General features: G+C 36.7%; 1 protein-coding gene across 2 annotated transcripts in view; it reads right to left on the minus strand.

Moving 5' to 3' along the window:
- Window positions 1-2,507: 2,507 nt before the first annotated feature.
- Window positions 2,508-19,866, minus strand: part of LOC120422187 (short neuropeptide F) — a 56,959-nt gene continuing 39,600 nt past the window's right edge. For both annotated transcript variants that reach the window (XM_039585562.2, XM_039585561.2), the window contains 5 exons: window positions 8,576-8,986; window positions 8,437-8,514; window positions 8,296-8,376; window positions 8,052-8,213; window positions 2,508-3,401 (listed from right to left, as the gene is read on the minus strand). In XM_039585562.2, the coding sequence (XP_039441496.1) occupies window positions 3,351-3,401; window positions 8,052-8,213; window positions 8,296-8,376; window positions 8,437-8,514; window positions 8,576-8,986 (783 nt within the window). In that variant the 3' untranslated portion in view covers window positions 2,508-3,350. The remainder of the gene's footprint in view (window positions 3,402-8,051; window positions 8,214-8,295; window positions 8,377-8,436; window positions 8,515-8,575; window positions 8,987-19,866) is intronic.

Below are 19,866 nucleotides of genomic sequence, written 5' to 3' on the forward strand. Positions count from 1 at the left end.
GTCGATACAATTTTCTTGGGGATTCAATTTTCAATCAAATTAGTCGTCTTTTTGGGTCAAAATATAGCCTTGAAGATAATTTCAGCAAAATTATTGCAGATTAGGCGATTTAGCTAAACTTTTTTTAACTGTGATTTTCGGCTGAAAATTACTATTCTGTACAAAATAGTGCAGTTTTGTTCTACAAAATCGCCAAATCTACACCGATTTGGCTGAAATTTTCACTGGGAAAAAATTGTTGATTTGTAGGTGTAAAATAGGAAGGTTCAATATTACCCCTTTTATGATGTAATATTACCTCGATTTTGACTAAAAAGTGCCAATAAAGATGCTTACTTTGATTGAAAATGAAATGAGTTATTCTCTAGAAAAATCGGAAAAATAATCCAACCCTTCATTGATTTGGGTGAAATTTTGTCCTTAGGGGTAATTTTTTGTCCCTGATGACGAATCCGAGCTTCATTTTTCAGTATCTCGTTACGGAGCGGCGGTACGACCTTTTAAATTTTTGAACATTTGAAAAAAGGTGCGTTTTGTCTTCCTCACTGAGGTAAGGCTATAATCCTGCTCTAAAATTGAACTTTGTATAAAAACGTCGTAGACCCACCTTCATGTATACATATCGACTCAGAATCGAAAACTGAACAAATGACTGTGTGTATGTGTGTGTGTATGTATGTATGTGACCAACAAACTAGCTCACGTTTCTCGGCACTGGATGAACCGATTTGGCCCGAACCTGTTGCATTGACTTGAGTTAAGAACGCCATTTTGTGCACCTCACAATGCCACATCTTTTGACCTTCACAGATCCCCAAAATTCGATTTCAATCCTAAGATATTCAATGAAAACCAAAAAAGCTTGTCGTGATATCTTGTCACTCCCTGAAAAATGATGTAAGTGCGGCAAAAGGCCAAATGGATTTCAGGTCAGGATGCGTTTGACGCACGTACAAGCTAGACTACCGTAAACATGTGTAATTATAACTCGGGACTCCAGCAACCAATTTCAACCAAACTTCGGGACAATGCACAGAATGGTCAGCCAAACAAAACGTGTTTGTTATTGTAGACATTGCGTGCTCTCATTTTTGTTTATTCAAACATTAAAACGCGTTTTTCTCGGAACGTCAAAATGGCGGGTGCGACAAGATAGTTCGACGACGTCGATTTGGTGGTCTAGTGAAGGCGAACGAAGCGCTCATTCGCTAAAAATTTAAAATGTTACACAGAAAATATTGTGCATATTTGGAAGCTGTAATTTTGGAAGGTTGAATATTACCTCTTTTATGATGTAATTTTAACTCAATTAAGAATGAAAAAGTGGCATTACACCAAAAGGATGTTAAAATTACTCATTTTCTGAGATAAAATTACACATTTTTCTGACATAAAAGATGTACCCGTTCCCAGATTTAATATTACCATGATTTTTTGTTTACTGTGCCAAGCCCTGAACAACATGAATGCGTTTTGGTCTCACCAGAATTATGACGGTTTGCTTCAATCATTTGTTCTTGCTTTCTAATAGTTTATAAGGCAATACTCAGAACTACTGTACACAGCAAAAAATCCGATGGTAAAATCGCATGCAAAAGCATGCACATCACCTTGGATATAATAAACACTTAATATTACACGCTGCATGTACATTTTTTTGCAAACACAAAAAAAGTTGCAACCGACGGGATTCAAACCCAGCACCAAAGTAAGGACTGGTGCCATATTTCAGGGTGTAAAATCACATAAAACTGCGTAAAATAATACAATATTTATTTTACACCCAGGCCTTTTACACGCAGCTGGATTACTACTTTTTAGCTGTGTAATTCTAGGTGACTGTGAGTTAAAAACAAAGTTAATGGTATCTGTTTAAAAAACTTTCTATTCAAATTTCTTCAAAATAAATTTGACGTTGAGACTCACTTTAACTGTTTTGAAAAATGAAATAAAAAAATCTGTTCATTATTTCAACAAATTGATAGATATCTGTACAGAAAAAAAATACAGTCAAGTACCTCCACTTCCCCTAGCATAAATATTTTTTGGAGGCAGCCATAAAATAAGTCTACTCAAGTGAACAACGCTAACAAGGTAAAATCCCCTTACGCCTATGAAAAAAGTAATTATTTTTATCACAGATAACTAATCACCGCTTAGGCCAGACACTGCACTGTGCGGATTGCTCAATTGAATTATTGCCGCCGTAAAGATTATCCTTACCTGTTGTACTCGCGCACCACCAACAAGGTGGTATTTCATTCTGACGTAGGAGTTGGTAGGTCCTTCGATTGTACCCGCGTGGTCCATAAATGTCCGAACCAGACTCGGCTTCAGCCGACGGACTTATTTAGGGCAACAATTTTGCTGCTGGAGTAATTATCGCGTGCCATCAGAAGCTGCGCTGGTGTTGATGATAATGATAATGATGATGCAAGGACGATAATCTCGCCACGTGGGAATAAAGGGGAAATGAGTGTGCACGATGGAAATTAAATGCCCGTTGCTTCTTTTTTCTCCACTAGAAGTGAATGTAATTGTTTATTTATACACATGTACATGTTTGCTGCTGTTTGTTTCATTCTTCTCGGCTTCAAACATTGCCCAAATCGGGCTGAATTTGCTGCTGCTTTTCCTCGTATGTTTGATTACGTTTTAACCTGCTTTCTAATTGTGTAGTCACAGGATGTACAGTAATCCTTCCTAGTGCTAGTAATACTTCAACTTGGCTTAAATTTTAAAGATTAAAATTTGAACAAATACTCGTAATTGCAACGATAATTGAAAAACGCCGTTGACTGGTGCATTAGATGAATAAGTTAGTGCTGAAAAATAATGCTTAGATTGCGGTGGCGTTCCCCAACCCACTCTCGAAACATCAACAGTTGGGTCGAGCACGACACCGATCTTTACAGTTTCGTCTTTCTCTATTTCACAGCGTAATAGATAAATATATGTATATATTTTTAGAGCTTCAACCATTGGTATTCCTATTATTGACACTAACCATCACACTTAGTCTGCATTAAAAATTGCTGCTGCCATTATATTTAGAGAAAGGGTAGATTTTTGTCTCCGGGGGGATTAGATGACTTTTTATGTAATTTTCCTTGCATGATGTGAATGCAAGTGCGATTGTTCGATGAAAACGATTTCTCGGTTTATTATATGTGCGGGTCGTGCCTTCAGAGCCCAGCTAATTATTGTATGAGTATTGTTCTCTACGGTGTACTTAATTAAACGTAACTGTTGATTTTGGGGGCCAAATTAAGCAAAGAAACGCTAAAACACAACAGTACTCAACCGATAAGCTTAACCTCCGTTCCGTTGTATCAAGGTCCAAATCAGAGTTATTTCTCGTCCATGTTTGATGATCCGGTTTCCTCGGATGCTGCCGTGTGCTGAAAAGAAAACAGAAAAAAAATCAACTGAAGCAATCATTTAGATCGTTTATTGTGAAAGCTTATTAAAACAGTTGGACGTTATTTTTTAAATTTGCTTTAATTTAAAAAAAAAAAACAAAATTAAGATTACCTTGAAATGTTTAACCGTAAGACCTTCAACAATCACTTTCTGCATGTGTATCATCATCATAATCATCACCATCATCGTTTTTCCAGCTCGGTTAGTTGCATCAAATTGCAATGCTACAAAGCAGTAACCATGCTGGAAAAATAAGCACAGTACACGGTCGTCGTGCCACATCCCGAGTAAGGCATAATAAATCACAAAAGGCGCGCTCAATTCATTCATAAATAATGCGAACTTATGACTGCAACTGAAAGGTTGGTATCACATACATGCTGGAAACGCTACTTTTTTTTTTGTTTCAAATCAAGACACTTGGTTTTGGAGTTTGGTGAGTGATAAAGATTTTGTTTCAAGTATGATCAAAAACGCAACCAACTCTCCCCCCCACCACCTTCTCCACAGAATCGCGTGCACTTTTCCAAAAATATTCAGATCTGTCCAATGGTTTTCCCTTCCTCATTAAGGTAAGGCTAGAACCCTGCTCGAAAAATGAACATTTTCTGAAAAGAATGCCCAGGAATGCAATTTGTACAACACTTTAATATTATGTTTCAGCATCGCAAAATTTCTAAAATCGTACGATAATATCAATCAAAATTGTGAGAAAATTTGACTGTCATTTATAAATTGGCAATTAATAAAATAAATAAATGAAAATAATCTATTATTTTTCGGTACAGGGCCAAAGAAAAACACTCCCGCGGTGGCAATCGCTTTAAGCTCTCGCTAATTACTTGATAGGCAACCGAAACATAACTCCGTAATCAAATTAACACTCGGGACAGGTAAACGCTTCCACCAACCACAATTACTCTGGCAAAATTCAGCATCATAGAAGCAACAAGAAGGGGTTGGCATTGTAAGGATATGCGCGATTGCTTCTCATCGCACACACAAGACTGAATCTCCCACAGAAATATCTTCAGCTCATTCCGGCGAGATGGTATCCCAAGTTTGCCGGCTGCACTACGGGGTATCATCGTTACACGCGTTTATATACACTAATTTTATCTAAAGATGTACAATTTGTGATTTCACCACCCGAAGCGCTTTCATCCACTTAACCGTAAGTGATTTGCCTTTCACCCTTCCCTTCCTTGGGTGGGAATAATTTTGCGTTAGACTGTTTCATGTTAAAGAAACATTAGTTACATTAAATTACATGATTTTTCATTATTTAACTCGATTTTGAGGCGAAAAAAAAACTGAAATACGATTCCATGAAATACATCGAACCAGTCTAACATTTTTGAACACGCCCGTTCGCAACCAGCTCCACGTGGCCTGTATATTCGAATTTATATGTTGTTTGCATCCGTGTCGGTCGAAAGGATAATTTGCCCGTTTAGCCACCCTCACTTTTCCACTCCCATGGAACGTGAATGTTGTCAATTTGCGTATGGCTTAGGGTGTAAATTTAACGCCTGTGATAATTAGTGCTGAAACATAATACATGCTCACACAAACACACATACATACACATACAGCCGTGGTGCCGTGTAAGCACCCATGTGTGGTTAAGCTATTTTGCCAAGCTAATAATTGTTTTTACCAGTGCTTAAGAGCGTTTTTTTTTGCACTATTTCATGTTTGCATTTCCTGAAAATATTAGTTTTTCTTTAAGCTGAGAAAATATACTATACCCTCAACTTCATATTTGAGATAAAACCACTCAAATATATAGACACATTAAAATAATAACTAAAAAGTTTTAAAGAGTCACTTAATTTTCAAATGCCGATATCAATTTGTGAAATAAATTTCAATTCAATGCCGTCAAGATCAACATAAATAAAATTCATTAAAAAAGATGGAACGGTACTTTCAACTCGCTTGAAAAATTATCTTATTTAATATTTTTTTGTATTTATTTTGAGGTAATATCTCCAACCAAAAGTTGGATCAAAAATCTTAAATCGTAGATAATTGCCTATTTAAACAACTGAAAAAACGTAGTCGATAGCAAAATCAATTTAAAGTAAGAGTAAGACTTAAACAATTTGGGTGTCCATGACTAAAATAATGATTTTTAGCGCGTTGTCTACAACTTTTCCAAAGACACGAAATCGATTTTCGAGCAATTCTATACAAAATCGGTCTTTATTCTTAAATTTTAATTTTTTGATTTTTTTAATCCGTCTGAAACCTTTTTTGGTTCCCAAGCCATTTTGCATCATTAGTTTGTCCATATAGTTTTCCATACAAATTTGGCAGCAATGAAAATTAAAAAATCTGTATCTTTTGATGAAATTTTTGGTCGATTTGGTGTCTTCGGCAAAGTTATAGTTATGGATAAGGGCTACACTGAAAAAAATGATAAATGGTAATTTACTTTGCTGATTTTTAATTTCACTTTTTGTCACTAAAACATGATTTGCAAAAAAAACACTATTTTTATTTTTTTTAAATTTTCCCAACATTTCAGAAATTTTCAGAACGGGCAAAAAATTGTTTTTTGAGTTATGATTTTTTGAATCAATACTGATTTAAAAAAAACGAAATATTGACCGCAACTTAATTTCCATTTTATTTTTCGATGTAAAATCAAATTTGCAAGTAATTTGCAAATTTGCAAGTACCTTAGTGAAATTTTCATAAAGTGTACCGTTTTCAAGTTATAGCTATTTTTAGGTAACTTTTTTTAAAAATTAGTTGCAGTTAGTAATTAAAAAAAGTTAGTGCCCAAGTTTGCCTAATTTTGAAAAAAAAATTTTTGATATGCTGAGAAAATTCTTTGTTGCTTTGTTTCTAATGATTCTAAAGATTTTAAAACAGAAAAATTGATGTTTACTACCCAAACAACCCATAATTTTCTTATGTCGATATCTCAGCAACTAATGGTGCGATTTTCAATGTTTATAAATAAAACTTTCGTGAAATTTTCCGATCTTTTCGAAATCAATATTTTCAAAAAAAAAATTAAGACTAACATTTCAAAAGGTCGTAATATTGAATGTTTGTCCCTGTCTCTGATTCTTGTATGGAGAAAAAAATTAAACAGCTCGACTTTTTTGGACACACTGAATCATTGGAATCAATCATGCCTAATTAAAAAGAAAAGTTGCTTTAGTTTGGATTTTTATGAATATTTGGAATAAAATAAATATTAACTAGGAGCTTTCATAACTAGATATTTTCCTTAAAATGAAATGAAAATATTTTTTTCCTGAAACAAAACTTTTCTATTTAATTAATTTCAATATTTTGAAGCGCATTTAAATTAAATCATAAATGCTGTTTATAAATCAAAATAGCTTTAATTCTTAAAGCATATTTATTCTGGATGCAATTAATTGCACTGCAATTCCATAATTTTGAATACATATGTTTTACTAAGTTGCTTGTTTTGTTGAGAGTATTTTTTACTTTCTGTACCATTTCAATAAATTGTTATACTGTTATTATTTACCTTAAACTTTGTGATATCATACTTTTTTCACACTTTTAAGTGAATTTCTGTTTTTTTATATATTATTAAATTGGTTTTAATGGTGTTACAGCACCTACACAAATTAAAATGTTTTCTGTTTGACCCAATGTCACCCCCTCTAAAGGGTGAGTTTGAGTTAATTTTAAAACGATTGGCATTTATGAACGGTGTGATTATACTAGCTTGATACTAGCCATATTCTGGGAAAATGTTGGTAAATTCAGCAGCATTCCCCGACAATATTTATTTCGATATAATTTGAAATGTTTTTATTGTGTTAAAATAACAACAGTAATATCGATTTTTGACCAAAAGTCACCACCACTGACGGTACATCATTTGTGGATAAACATTTTTGAAATCTATACTTATTTTGTTTTTTTTTTAAGATTTTTCACCTGGGAGGAAAAAGCCACGTGGTCATATAGGGGGGAGGGGGGGGGGGGGTTGGCGTGAAACCACGAAAAACCATGAGGGGGAGGGGGGGGGGCAAAAATTCTCCAAAAAAAGGCCACGTGGTTTATGCACGACCCCCAAGGCGCGTCGAAAAACCCCAGTTTTTATGTCCAGAAAATCATATTTCCTAATCGTGTTAATGGATATTTGCCCCTATTTAGGGTCTCTATATATAGTATACTACCCGTGTTCAAATAAATGTCCGATATGCATTTTTAAAAAGATAAGAAACGAGCTTGAAAGTTTGCAAAACTTTTTGTCATGATTTGTTTGCATCAAAATAATAAAAACTGGACAAGGGCAAGGATAACCATCAAGTTGAAAACTATAGATTCTTGAATAGTACGTCCTGAAATTAGAAAGGGTGTGTTCTTTAAGTGTTTTATTTCTCAAAATGTTGGATTGCTACCCCGTAGCCCTAAGACGAAGTTAGTCGTTATTTTTTTTAAACTCGGTATATCAATCGAACTTAAAGTACCATGCATCTCCACCGAAATGAGTTCCCAGTACTAATCGACAAACTAAAAAATACGGGTATAACTATTTTGGTCAAGTTAATCCCATTTTAGTCAAATCGGAGCACTTTTGATACATAAATTCCCGAAAATCTCACAAAAACCATCTGCCCACTCACCTCCTCCGAATCGACTGCCCGCTCGGTCGAGACCGTTGCTTCGTTCTCTCCGTCGGGACGATGCTCGTTGAAGCCGGCCCACGATGGATCGCTCCTGCCAAACCGTAGCCGCAGTTGGGGTGCCCGAATGGTTTTTTGCTGCATCACATCACTGGTGGGGAACTGGTCGAGGGTTGAATGAGGAAAATTCGGAAGAAACAATTAGAGTTGCGTTTTGTAGGTTGATTATGAGTGTGATATTTACCATACCACCAGATCGACCCCAACGAAGACGTTGCGAGGGGGCCCGTTTCTCTTCGTCCAGGAAAGTGTCATCGTTGGACAACTGTTGAAAATTCAAAGTGTTTAAGATTTGACGGCCAATGATAGGTAAGCTAGATCTTACCATTGGATCAGATCGTCCCCAGCGAAGTCGTTGCGAGGGAGCCCTTTTATCTTCTTGCATCGAGTTGTAATTAGAAAGCTAGACAATAGATCAATGATCCAGGTTATTGAAGAAACCCTCAATCCATCTACCAGCTTACCAGAGGATCGGACCGACCCCAGCGTAACCGTTGCGATGGAGCTCGCTTATCTTCCGCGAACCTGTCCATTCCCGTGGCCTCTCGGTACAGCCTGTCAGCAACGTTATCAGAGTCGGAATCGAACTCATCATCTTCACCGCTTTCGCGGCCCCACCGAAGCCGTAACGTGGGATCACGGTTCAGGTCGTCTCCTCGGGCGAGAACGGCTTCCCGGAGGGCATTCTCGTTGAACGTTCCAGGCTGGGAGCGACCCCACCGAAGCCGTTGTGACGGGGCACGCTTGTCCTCGAGGAAGGCGGCAGCGGCTGCTGCCCTGTCCGCGGACGATGACCACAACGGATCGCTGCGGCCAAATCGTAACCGCAGCTGGGGAGCGCGGATCGTCCGTGCAGGTGGCATGCTGTCCTCTTCCTGTGGGAAGAAAAATTGATTGGAAACAATATAGGTACGATTTTCAAGTTGTTGTGCCGTTTCAAATGAATTATTGTTATCCCTTTGCCAATTTGAAGAAAAAAAAAAAAAAAACAATGAGTTGATTGGGAAATATTTTCGACTGCATTATGCATTAATCCACACAAGTTTGATTTCAAGATGATTCAATATAAATTTTAAGTATGAGCAAGGAAATTTTCAATGAATCAATGTTTTCTACGTATTATTCATGTTTAAAACGAGTCGTTTACAACGGGTAACAAGCATAACATTACTTTAAACGAAAATGCCGACAAGAACAAGCTGAGTGCCTTTAAGAAGAGCTCATAGTGCCGATGCATGCCTGCTTCTACATACTGATGTCCATATTCAGATGGTAGTAATCAACAGTGGATTTAGAAAGCTAAATCTTTAAAATTGAGATTTGTTTTGTGTAACCCCATTTGAACATCAAAGCCACATCGACTGTTCCTGTTCGCATAAATGTCCCATATGTATTTTCATCAGTTTTGAGTTATTAATGCAGTTTGGTTCAAAATCGTGTGGCTCGGTTGTGCCTTCCTGGCATTAATAAAGTGAATACACAACACAGCTTCAAAAAAGTGTTTAAATAACACTTATTTTTTCAAAACTTGAGGCCTGTATTAAAACACTCAAGTACTTATAACTTATTGACTTGTTGGAAAAGTTTTTTGATTACATATCCAACGATTCAAAATATTTGAGATCCAGCCTCGAAAAAGTGTATTAATAACACTTAAATGCTCATAACTTTTGATGGGGTTATCAGATCTTTAATTTTTTGAATGCGTTGGAAAGGACTTTTAAATACCTTTTTAACAATATATTGCATGACGGGTTTTCTTACAAAAAACACCCTTTTTACAATCTTCCAAAGTTTAGCTAAACCCGTTTTTAGGGATAACTTTTGAAGTACTTTTCTAAGTTTGATTGTGGTAATTGAATAATAGCATCATTGGGGACGCGTAGTCGTGATTATTCAGGTTAATTTTTTCTCGTGCTTTTGTGTCGCTGTTCGTATGGGGTGAGTGATTGTGGTAATTGAATAATAGCATCATTGGTGCGCTGGGGTGAGTGCATTATTTGTAAAGGTGGTGTAAACAATATTCGGAGTGAAAAGTTATTTTTTTGTGTGCCTTTTGTCGTGAATTGTGTATGTCTTAATTTATTGTTTTGTGATTTTCAAAGCCCTTCCTATATCATCGTTAATCGGAAGGCACGGCGTCGGGTGGATTGTGTGTGTGTGTGTGCAACCAACCAAACGGGACCACGCGGTCGCTTCTTACAAATTGAGTTGTTTCCATGTATTTTTAGCTCTCATTCTATACATGCAAATAACTCGCATAGGCATTTGGAAGGTGTTAGCTCTGCCGAGCTTCGGTGACCCATTTCTACGCTGGCTAGCCGAGCGCGAGGTACTTCAGCTTTATCGACAAGCTCCGCCCTGAAGAACGTTTGCACCAATCGGATTCAAACGTTATTTAGAACTTCCGAACCCTTGTCAAATGGACAAGGACCCAGCGCGTATATAGTTGATGGTGGTAACAGTATTCCTAATTCCAGTCATAGCTCACCAAGTCGCGATGGCCTAGTGGTAAGCATTTTTGCTTACCAATCCAAAGGACGGGGGATCGAACCCCGACTCGAGCGACTTTGATTTTTCGTACATGTTCAGAGTTTCAAGATTTATATTTCCTATACTTTCTCGTTGGGAGCAGATGGGAATCGAACCCAGGACCATTCGCTTACAAAGCGAACACCGTAACCAGTCAGCCACGGCCGCTCCCTTACACGGCGGCGGGTGGATTGTGTTTAAATTTTTCGAATAAGGTTTTATTTGTTTGCGGTAAAAAAGCCATTTCTATGTAATGATCGAAAGACGCACTAACAATTTGGATCGTCGAGTTAATAGTGGAGCAAAATAACTGCGTGTGAGTGATTTTGTGTTTTAACCAGAAAGACCTTCCCATAGCATCGTTGCTCGGAAGGCTCGCCGACGGGTCTGTTATGAAAGTCCTCCCCATAGCGTCGTAGCTCGGGAAGCATCGAAAAGCCAATACCTTATCCTACTAACCCAAAAAAATATTAATCACGTAATGCTTGAAGGAGATGTTGTGGATTCAACGGTCTCATGCGGTATCAACATGTATATAGCGAAAAACTATGTGCTTGATGAGTCTGCAACTTCAACTATCGGACTAACATTCCTCCCTTTCGTTGAACTGCAGGCTTCTTGGGAGGGCGCCGATATTGACTAAAAAAGTAGGGTTCTTCAGAGGTTAAACAGTGAACGGATGGTTGGCTCCCACTGATCATTTTTGATTAATTGTTTAACTTCAGCTGATCTGTCAATAACGGAGTAGCAGCTCATTGGCAGTCAACCATGCTCATGCTCATAACTTTTGAAGTACTTTTCTAAACTTCATAATATTAACTAGGGTCTTGTGGGACCCCAAGATGGATCGAATGAGACCAAAACAGTCCAAATCGGTCCAGCCAGTCCGGAGATAATCGTGTGCATATTTTTCGGTGCACGGACTTACAGACATACACACGCACAGACATTTGTTCAGAATTTGATTCTGAATTGATAGGTATACGTAAAGGTGGGTCTACGAGGTCGAATAAAGAAGTTCATTTTTCGAGTTTTTCTTCATCGAGGCGAGGAAGGCAAAAGAGGTAATATTCAACCTACCAAATTTTCCACTCCAACATTTTTTTTACTGTGTAGGTTATCGTCAAGAATTAAGTAAAAACTGTGCATGTTTAAAGTAAGAAGGGGAAATATACCCATTTTAATCACTCTAAGCCGTTCGACCAATTCTCGTCACTTTTGCCGTTTTCCGCTATTAAATCAATATTTTCAGATGTATCAACAATGGAAAGTTGCTTGCTCACTTTCGTTTGAGCTATTTATTACTTTGGAACAGGCAAAACACTTTATGAAAGCTGTAATTCATGATCAAAGTACTGATAGGCCGATAATAGAAATAGGCTGAGAAAGGGTATAGTTCCCCTAGGTCAAATTATTTTTACAAAACACACAGTTGCACAGTTTTTTGCATCGAAATTTATGTAACAAGCACTCAAGTATCTCTGAAACTGCAGGAACAACAATAGATACAATTTGTGTCAGTTTCCAAGATATTGTTCATTAAAAGATATACAACAAGGTTATACTATTTCCTGATGAATATTACCCTTTTTCTGTGTTTATAAGAAAATTTCTCAAGAATTAAAAAAAATGTATATTTGAAATCAAAATTTATTTGAATTGAAATATATTTATTTAAAATGCAGCATTAGTATCCACAATAGTTTAATTCGTTCAATATTGAGCGTAAAATGTATTTTGTCATTTTGATAGTGTAACAAGATTCGAAAGTGCCACATAATCTAAAAAACTCTATCTAGATTCAGGTGGACATTCTGAGTTAGGGCTTCGTCCCCATCGTAGTCTACATGTAGGAGTTTCTGGACTGCGTCTAACAAAAACGTTGTTGGATGCGGAACTATCATCATCAGCATCATCATTCAAAATACTCCGACGGTGTACAACCTCAACAGCAGGCTTGTCATCCGGAATACTTCGACGAAAGGGACTTCCAGCCTAAGAAGTTGTTAAAAACAAAAGTTATATATTAAAAAAAAAACAAAACAAAAACGAATAAACACAATATTGCTGAAAAAATGAAATCCTAATAAAACATTACGTTAACGTTGGATTCTTTTTTATTTGAAAATAGATGTTGCGCACGGTGTGTTTCCTAGAACAAACTTAAGATTAAAAAAATCGGCGAGTATGGTATTTGAAGGGTTCTTTCCCGACATTTTGCGGAGAGAGCCGAAACAGCCTTAATGGTCTGAAAGGCTCTCTTAAAAAAAAAACATTTTGCGGGGTATACCGACATATTTCGTCGGGTGTCTAGAGCAACTTGTTTTAAGATATTTTTAAAGATTTGATAAGATTTTTCATTAGAAAAGTCGTTGAAAATTGATGGATTCATATTCATACCCATAACATTTCTTATGAATATGCCTTAAGACTCTTAATTATATATTTGACCTGCAATAAAAGGTTTCCGAACCAAATTTACCAGAATTATAGAGTCTGCGATCAGCAGAGAAGCGAGTCAGACGTGCGTCCCTCACAAACCAAAAAAGTGCTTAAAAAGTGCAAAAATGCCTCACGCCAAGAAAAAGAGGCGGTCCTCACCAGCAGGATCGGCAGATTTGAAGAAGCTAAAGAATGCCGAAGCGCTACCTGCAAAGCCAGGCAGTTTGAGCAAGGACGCTCAAAAATTGTCTGGAAACCAGTTCGCTACCCTCCCTGTGGACGTGAGCGAGAAGGAAGAATTTGAACGACGGGAAAAGTTGCCACCCATTTTTGTGAAAACATCGTCATCGGATTCGGTGCGAAAGTGGCTAACCGGATTTATCAAATCTGGTGCTTTACGAGCTTCTATTCGCTTGTGTGCTGATGGACTCAAAATTCTGCTACCTACCAGAAAGGATTACAACTATGTTCGGGATTTCCTGAACAACACAAAGATTGATTACTACAGCCATGACGATCCAGGAAAACGCCCCATGAAACAGGTCCTCCGTGGCCTGTACGACATTGATGTGAGTTTGTTGAATGAAGAGCTCAAAACTCTTCAAGATGACGAGACACAACAAGGACATCAAGTATCGTGATCAACTGTACCTGGTTCATCTCGAGAAAGCATCGACAACGCCGTCTAAGCTGAAAGCAGTTCGGGCAATTTTCAACATCATCGTGTCTTGGGAACGTTATCGTCCAGTGCACCGTGACGTGACACAGTGTTCGAACTGTTTGCAGTTTGGACATGGTGGAAGGAACTGTTTCTTCAAAACGAGCTGAGTTTGTAAAAATTCGGCAGCGAGCGACGACGAGGCACCAACCAAATCGTCGCAGAACACCACCAACTTTCACGGACGTGGATTTTCCTGCTTTGGCGTCACCTGGAGCGGGATCTGTTCGAATGGTTCCAAATCTGCAGCCATTGTCGTTGAATCAGCGGCAAAAAGTTGTAGAGAACACAACACCTCCTGGCTTCAGACAGCAACCGAGGGAAAACCAACCAACATCAACGGGTGAAGGCAGTAGTGACCTGTTTGCACCACAATAACTTTTGAACATTTTCATCGAGATGACAACAACACTGCGTGGATGCAAAACTCTCCAGGAACAAGTAAGAACGCTTGGAGCATTCATCTTAAAATACAGTTCGTAGTTTACTCGTTCTAATGATTTTGAATATTTCAATGAATTTACTTTTTTAGTTTTAAGTTAGAATTAGTTGTTAAAGTGATTTTTTTCTTTTTTACCCAAATGTATTCGATTCAATGAAAAAATGTAAAACAATTTGAAGTAAATAAATGAATGTGAACAGGTAATAAGAGAACGAAAAATATAACAAAGATGAAGAGCATGTAGCCATACTACTTGGAATGTAAATGAAATGTAATTATTATAAGAAAGTTCAATAAAGACATAATTAATTTCAAAAATTTACCAGAATTATAGCTTTTTTGGAAATAACCCCAGAATCTAAACAGATTACCCCAATACGACCGAAACAAACTTTCTTTGTACATTTTTTCATGAAAATACAGCAACAGATTGCCCAGAAAAAAAAATGAGCAGCTGCTAAATTTGGAGTATTTAAATAAAAACCAATTTAATACCTAAAAGGTTCAACAAATTAAGTTTGTATTTAATCTTCTGCCATTATACACCATGCCATTAAAAAAAATCGAGTCAATCACATAGTAGAGAACAGTTTCCAGAACAATTTTCCTGAAAAATCAATATTGGTTCATGCTCAGGTTCGCAAAACAAAATATGACTTTCTTCAAAAATTTAAAAAGTTTTAAATTCATTTAGTCAAAGATACAAAGACATCTGGTATAAATATAAGGTTTTTACATAATTTGAATATTTTTTCGGTTAACTTTTGTTAATTGAAGTTTCAAGTTGACAGTATTATTTTAATGTCCTGCCAAGTGAGACAGTTGAATAACTCTGGCTGTAGAGGTCGGATCAATCTCATATTTTGGTCAATGTTAGAACACTTTCATAAATAGAAAATGCATCAAAAAGCTCATTTTAAAATGATGATGAAAAAATACAAAAATCGTTGAAAGTTGAAAACCAAAAGTGTCTCATTAATGAATACGCTACCCTACATGTATCAATCGATTTCAGCACCTTTTCTGAACAAAATTCCTATAAAATCGAAAAAAAATCAAAACATAAAAAGTTGCTTTAGATTCCCGACAAAATATTTCGATGTATATACCCCGCAAAATGTCGTTAAAGGGCCCTTCTTTTATGATGACAAATATCATACCTGCAGTTTTTTTTTATCTTAATGTTCTTGAACAAATGCACCGATTGCAAAATTTCCAATTTTTTGCCGTATAATCTAATTTTTAGATAAGATTACACCTAGCTTTCTAATTGTCATTGGGTAATTCTCCGCCAACTCACACAGCAGTTGCCCCGACCCCTCTTCGATTTGCGTGAAACTTTGTCCTAAGGGGTAACTTTTGTCCCTGATCACGAATCCGAGGTCCGTTTTTTGATATCTCGTGACGGAGGGGCGGTACGATCCCTTCCATTTTTGAACATGTGAAAAAAGAGGTGTTTTTCAATAATTTGCAGCCTGAAACGGTGATGAGATAGAAATTTAGTGTCAAAGGGACTTTTGTGTAAAATCAGACGCCCGATTTGATGGCGTACTCAGAATTCCGAATAAACGTATTTTACATCGAAAAAAACACTAAAAAAGTTTTAAAAATTCTCCCGTTTTCCGTTACTCGACTGTAAAATTTTTTGGAACATGTCATTTTATGGGAAATTTAATGTACTTTTCGAATCTACATTGTCTCAGAAGGGTCATTTTTTCATTTAGAACAAAATTTTTCATTTTTAAATTTCGTGTTTTTTCTAACTTTGCAGGGTTATTTTTTAGAGTGTAACAATGTTCTACAAAGTTGTACAGCAGACAATTACAATAATTTTGATATATAGACATAAGGGGTTTGCTTATAAACATCACGAGTTATCGCGATTTTACGAAAAAAAGTTTTGAAAAAGTTGGTCGTCATCGATCATGGTCGTTCATGGTCACCCGCGACAGACGCGGACGACGAAACAAAGAGAAACGCAAAAAGTAACTTTTTCAAAACTTTTTTTCGTAAAATCGCGATAACTCGTGATGTTTATAAGCAAACCCCTTATGTCTATATATCAAAATTATTGTAATTGTCTGCTCTACAACTTTGTAGAACATTGTTACACTCTAAAAAATAACCCTGCAAAGTTAGAAAAAACACGAAATTTAAAAATGAAAAATTTTGTTCTAAATGAAAAAATGACCCTTCTGGGACAATGTAGATTCGAAAAGTACATTAAATTTCCCATAAAATGACATGTTCCAAAAATTTTTACAGTCGAGTAACGGAAAGTGGGAGAATTTTTAAAACTTTTTTAGTGTTTTTTTCGATGAAAAATACGTTTATTCGGAATTCTGAGTACGCCATCAAATCGGGCGTCTAATTTTACACAAAAGTCCCTTTGACACTAAATTTCTATCTCATCACCGTTTCAGGCTGCAAATTATTGAAAAACACCTCTTTTTTCGCATGTTCAAAAATGGAAGGGGTCGTACCGCCCCTCCGTCACGAAATATCAAAAAACGGACCTCAGATTCGTGATCAGGGACAAAAGTTACCCCTTAGGACAAAGTTTCACGCAAATCGAAGAGGGGTCGGGGCAACTTTTCCCGATTTCGTGTGAGTTGGTAGAGAATTACCCCATTTCGATGCCGGTTTACTCTCTTGTCCTAATCTTGCGGGGATTGCTATTTAGATAGTACAAAAGAGCACACGGACATCGATTTATTAACATCTGTAATACGCCATAGCATCAGAATGCATTGAAACATCACAGAAGTTAAAGCGGTCAGGCTTACTCCGGGACCCTCTGGGATGGGACATTGTATTTCCACGAATGCCCTGGCACTATTTGCCGTGGTTATAGCGCCACAACTCGCTGTTGGTTGTAACAGTAGTCCTGATTCCAGTTTCAACTCACCACAGTCGCCATGGCTTGATGGTTAGCATTTTTGCTTACCAATCCAAAAAAAAACAGAGAATCGAACCCCGCCTCAAGCGACGAGACTTTCATATGCTTTTAACTATCTCGTTGGGCGCAGATTAGAATCGATTCCTGCCAAACCTCGCCCGGATAAAGCGTAAGTTTAATATTTACAAAAAAAATAGCCCTTTTCGGAAATCTAAACCCCAGTTGTGTAGAAAAAGTTTTCTAATTAGTAAAAACTGCTTCAGGAAAGGTTTTAAAATGCATTAATATTGCCTTTGAAATGCTTCACAGAAAAAAATCATGGTAATATTACATCTGGGAAGGGGTACATCTTTATGTCAGAAAAAAGGTGTAATTTTACCTCTGGAAATGTGTAATTTTACCACTTTTCTGTTGTAATGTCTCTTTTTCAGTCTAAATTGAGGTATAATTACATCATAAAAGAGGTAATATTCAACCTTCCAAAATTACAGCTTCCAAATTTACATTATTTTTTTCTGTGTTGCTATCTAAGAACATTTCTCTAAAAGCAAAAAAAAAATTATATTTGAAATCAAAATTTATTTTAATAGAAATATATTTTTATTTAAAATGCTGCATTAGTATCTTCAATCGTTGTATTCATTCAACATTGTGAGTTAGGGCTTCGTCCCCATCGTAGTCTACATGTAGGATCTCGTGGTGTTTCAGGACTGCGTCTAACAAAAGCGTTGTTGGATGCGGAACTATCATCAACAGCACCATCGTTCAAAATGCTCCGACGGTGTACAACCTCGACATCTGGCTTGTCATCCGGAATACTTCGTTGAAAGGGACTTTCAGCCTAAGAAGTTGTTCAAAACAAAAGTTTTATGTTAAAAAAAAAAAACAAAAAAACAAATAAACACATTTCGAGCTGAAAAAAAACAAAAAAACAAAAATGAAATCCTTATAAAACATTACGTTAACGTTCAATGCATTTTTGGATTCATTTTTATTTGAAAATAGATGTTGCACCTGGTGTGATTCCTAGCACAAACTTAAGATAAAAATAATTCGGCGAGTCTGATATTTGAAGGGATCTTTCCCGACATTTTGCGGGGTAATCTGACATATTTTGTCGGGTGTCTAGAGCAACTTGTTTTAAGATTTTTTTTTAAAATTTTATAGGATTTTTCTTCAAAAAAGTCTTTAAAAATTTATGGAATCATATACATATCCATAATACGTCTGGGATGAACCCATGTCTGGGATGAATTATGAATATGCCTTAAGACTCTTAATTACTTGTTTGGCTTGCAATAAAAAGTTTCCGAACTAAATTTACCAGAATCCTAGCTTTCTTGGAAATAATTTCAAAATCTAAGCTGAAAACCCCAATACGACCGGAAAAAGTGCCCTTTTTATGGTGACAAATATCAGACATGCTGTTTTTTCATCTTTATGTACTTGAACAAATGCACCGATCGCAATTTTTTCCGTCTAATCTTATTTTTAAATAAGTTTACTCCTAGCTTTCTTCTTTTCATTTATTAGCATCTGTAGTGCGCCATAGCATTAGAATGCATTGAAACATCACAGAAGTTAAAGCGGTCAGGCTTACTCCGGAACCCTCTGGGATGGGACATTGTATTTCCACGAATGCCCTGGCACTATTTGCCGTGGTTATAGCGCCACAACTCGCTGTTGGTTGTAAAAGAAGTCCTGATTCCAGTTCAACTCACCACCAGCCGCCATGGCCTGATGGTTAGCATTTTTGCTTACCAATCCAAAAACAGAGAATCGAACCCCGCCTCAAGCGATGAGACTTTGATCGTGCATATGCTCTTAACTTTCTCGTTGGGCGCAGATAAGAATCGATTTCAGATCTATTCGCCTACAAATCGAACACCGTAACTAGTCAGCCAAACCTCACCCGGATAAATCGTAAGTTAAATATTTACAAAAAAAAGTTTGAACAAACTTTCATTTTTTAAGCCCTTTTAGGAAATCTTAACCCCCTCTTGTGGACAGTTGTGTAGAAAAAGTGCTCTAATTAGTAAAAACTGCTTCAAAAAAGGTTTTAAAATGCGGTAATATTGCATTTGAAATGCTTGCTATCTCAGAACATTTCTCTAAAAAGAAAAAAAATGTATATTTGAAATCAAAATTTATTTTAATGGAAATATATTTTTATTTAAAATGCTGCATTAGTATCTTCAATCGTTGTATTCATTCAACATTGTGAGTTAGGGCTTCGTCCCCAGCGTAGTCTACATGAAGGACTTCGTTGAGTTTCAGGACTGCGTCTAACAAAAACGTTGTCGGATGCGGAACTATCATCATCAGCACCATCGTTCAAAATACTCCGACGGTGTACAACCTCGACATCTGGCTTGTCATCCGGAATGCTTCGTCGAGAGGAACTTCCAGCCTAAGAAGTTGTTCAAAACAAAAAAAAAATTAAAAACAAAAGAGAAAAAGAAATTGCCAAAAAATGAAATCCTAATATTGCGCAATTCTCACTAACTTGGACCTCGCACTTAATTATTGCTATCGATCGCACTATTGCGACTTGTCAAACTGGCTTGGGAAATTTTAATTTTCTCAAAAAATGATCAAAGCGAGCCGATGTTGCTCACCTGTCAATCGCAATTTTAAAGTGCGAATAACCAGTTTGGTGGAAACTGCGACTGGAAATGTAAATAAACAACTGCTGGTTGCCTAGTTTTTGGAAATTTTGTTG

This window comes from Culex pipiens, chromosome 2 (genome assembly GCF_016801865.2).
Source record: "Culex pipiens pallens isolate TS chromosome 2, TS_CPP_V2, whole genome shotgun sequence".
NCBI classification, from domain to species: domain Eukaryota; kingdom Metazoa; phylum Arthropoda; class Insecta; order Diptera; family Culicidae; genus Culex; species Culex pipiens.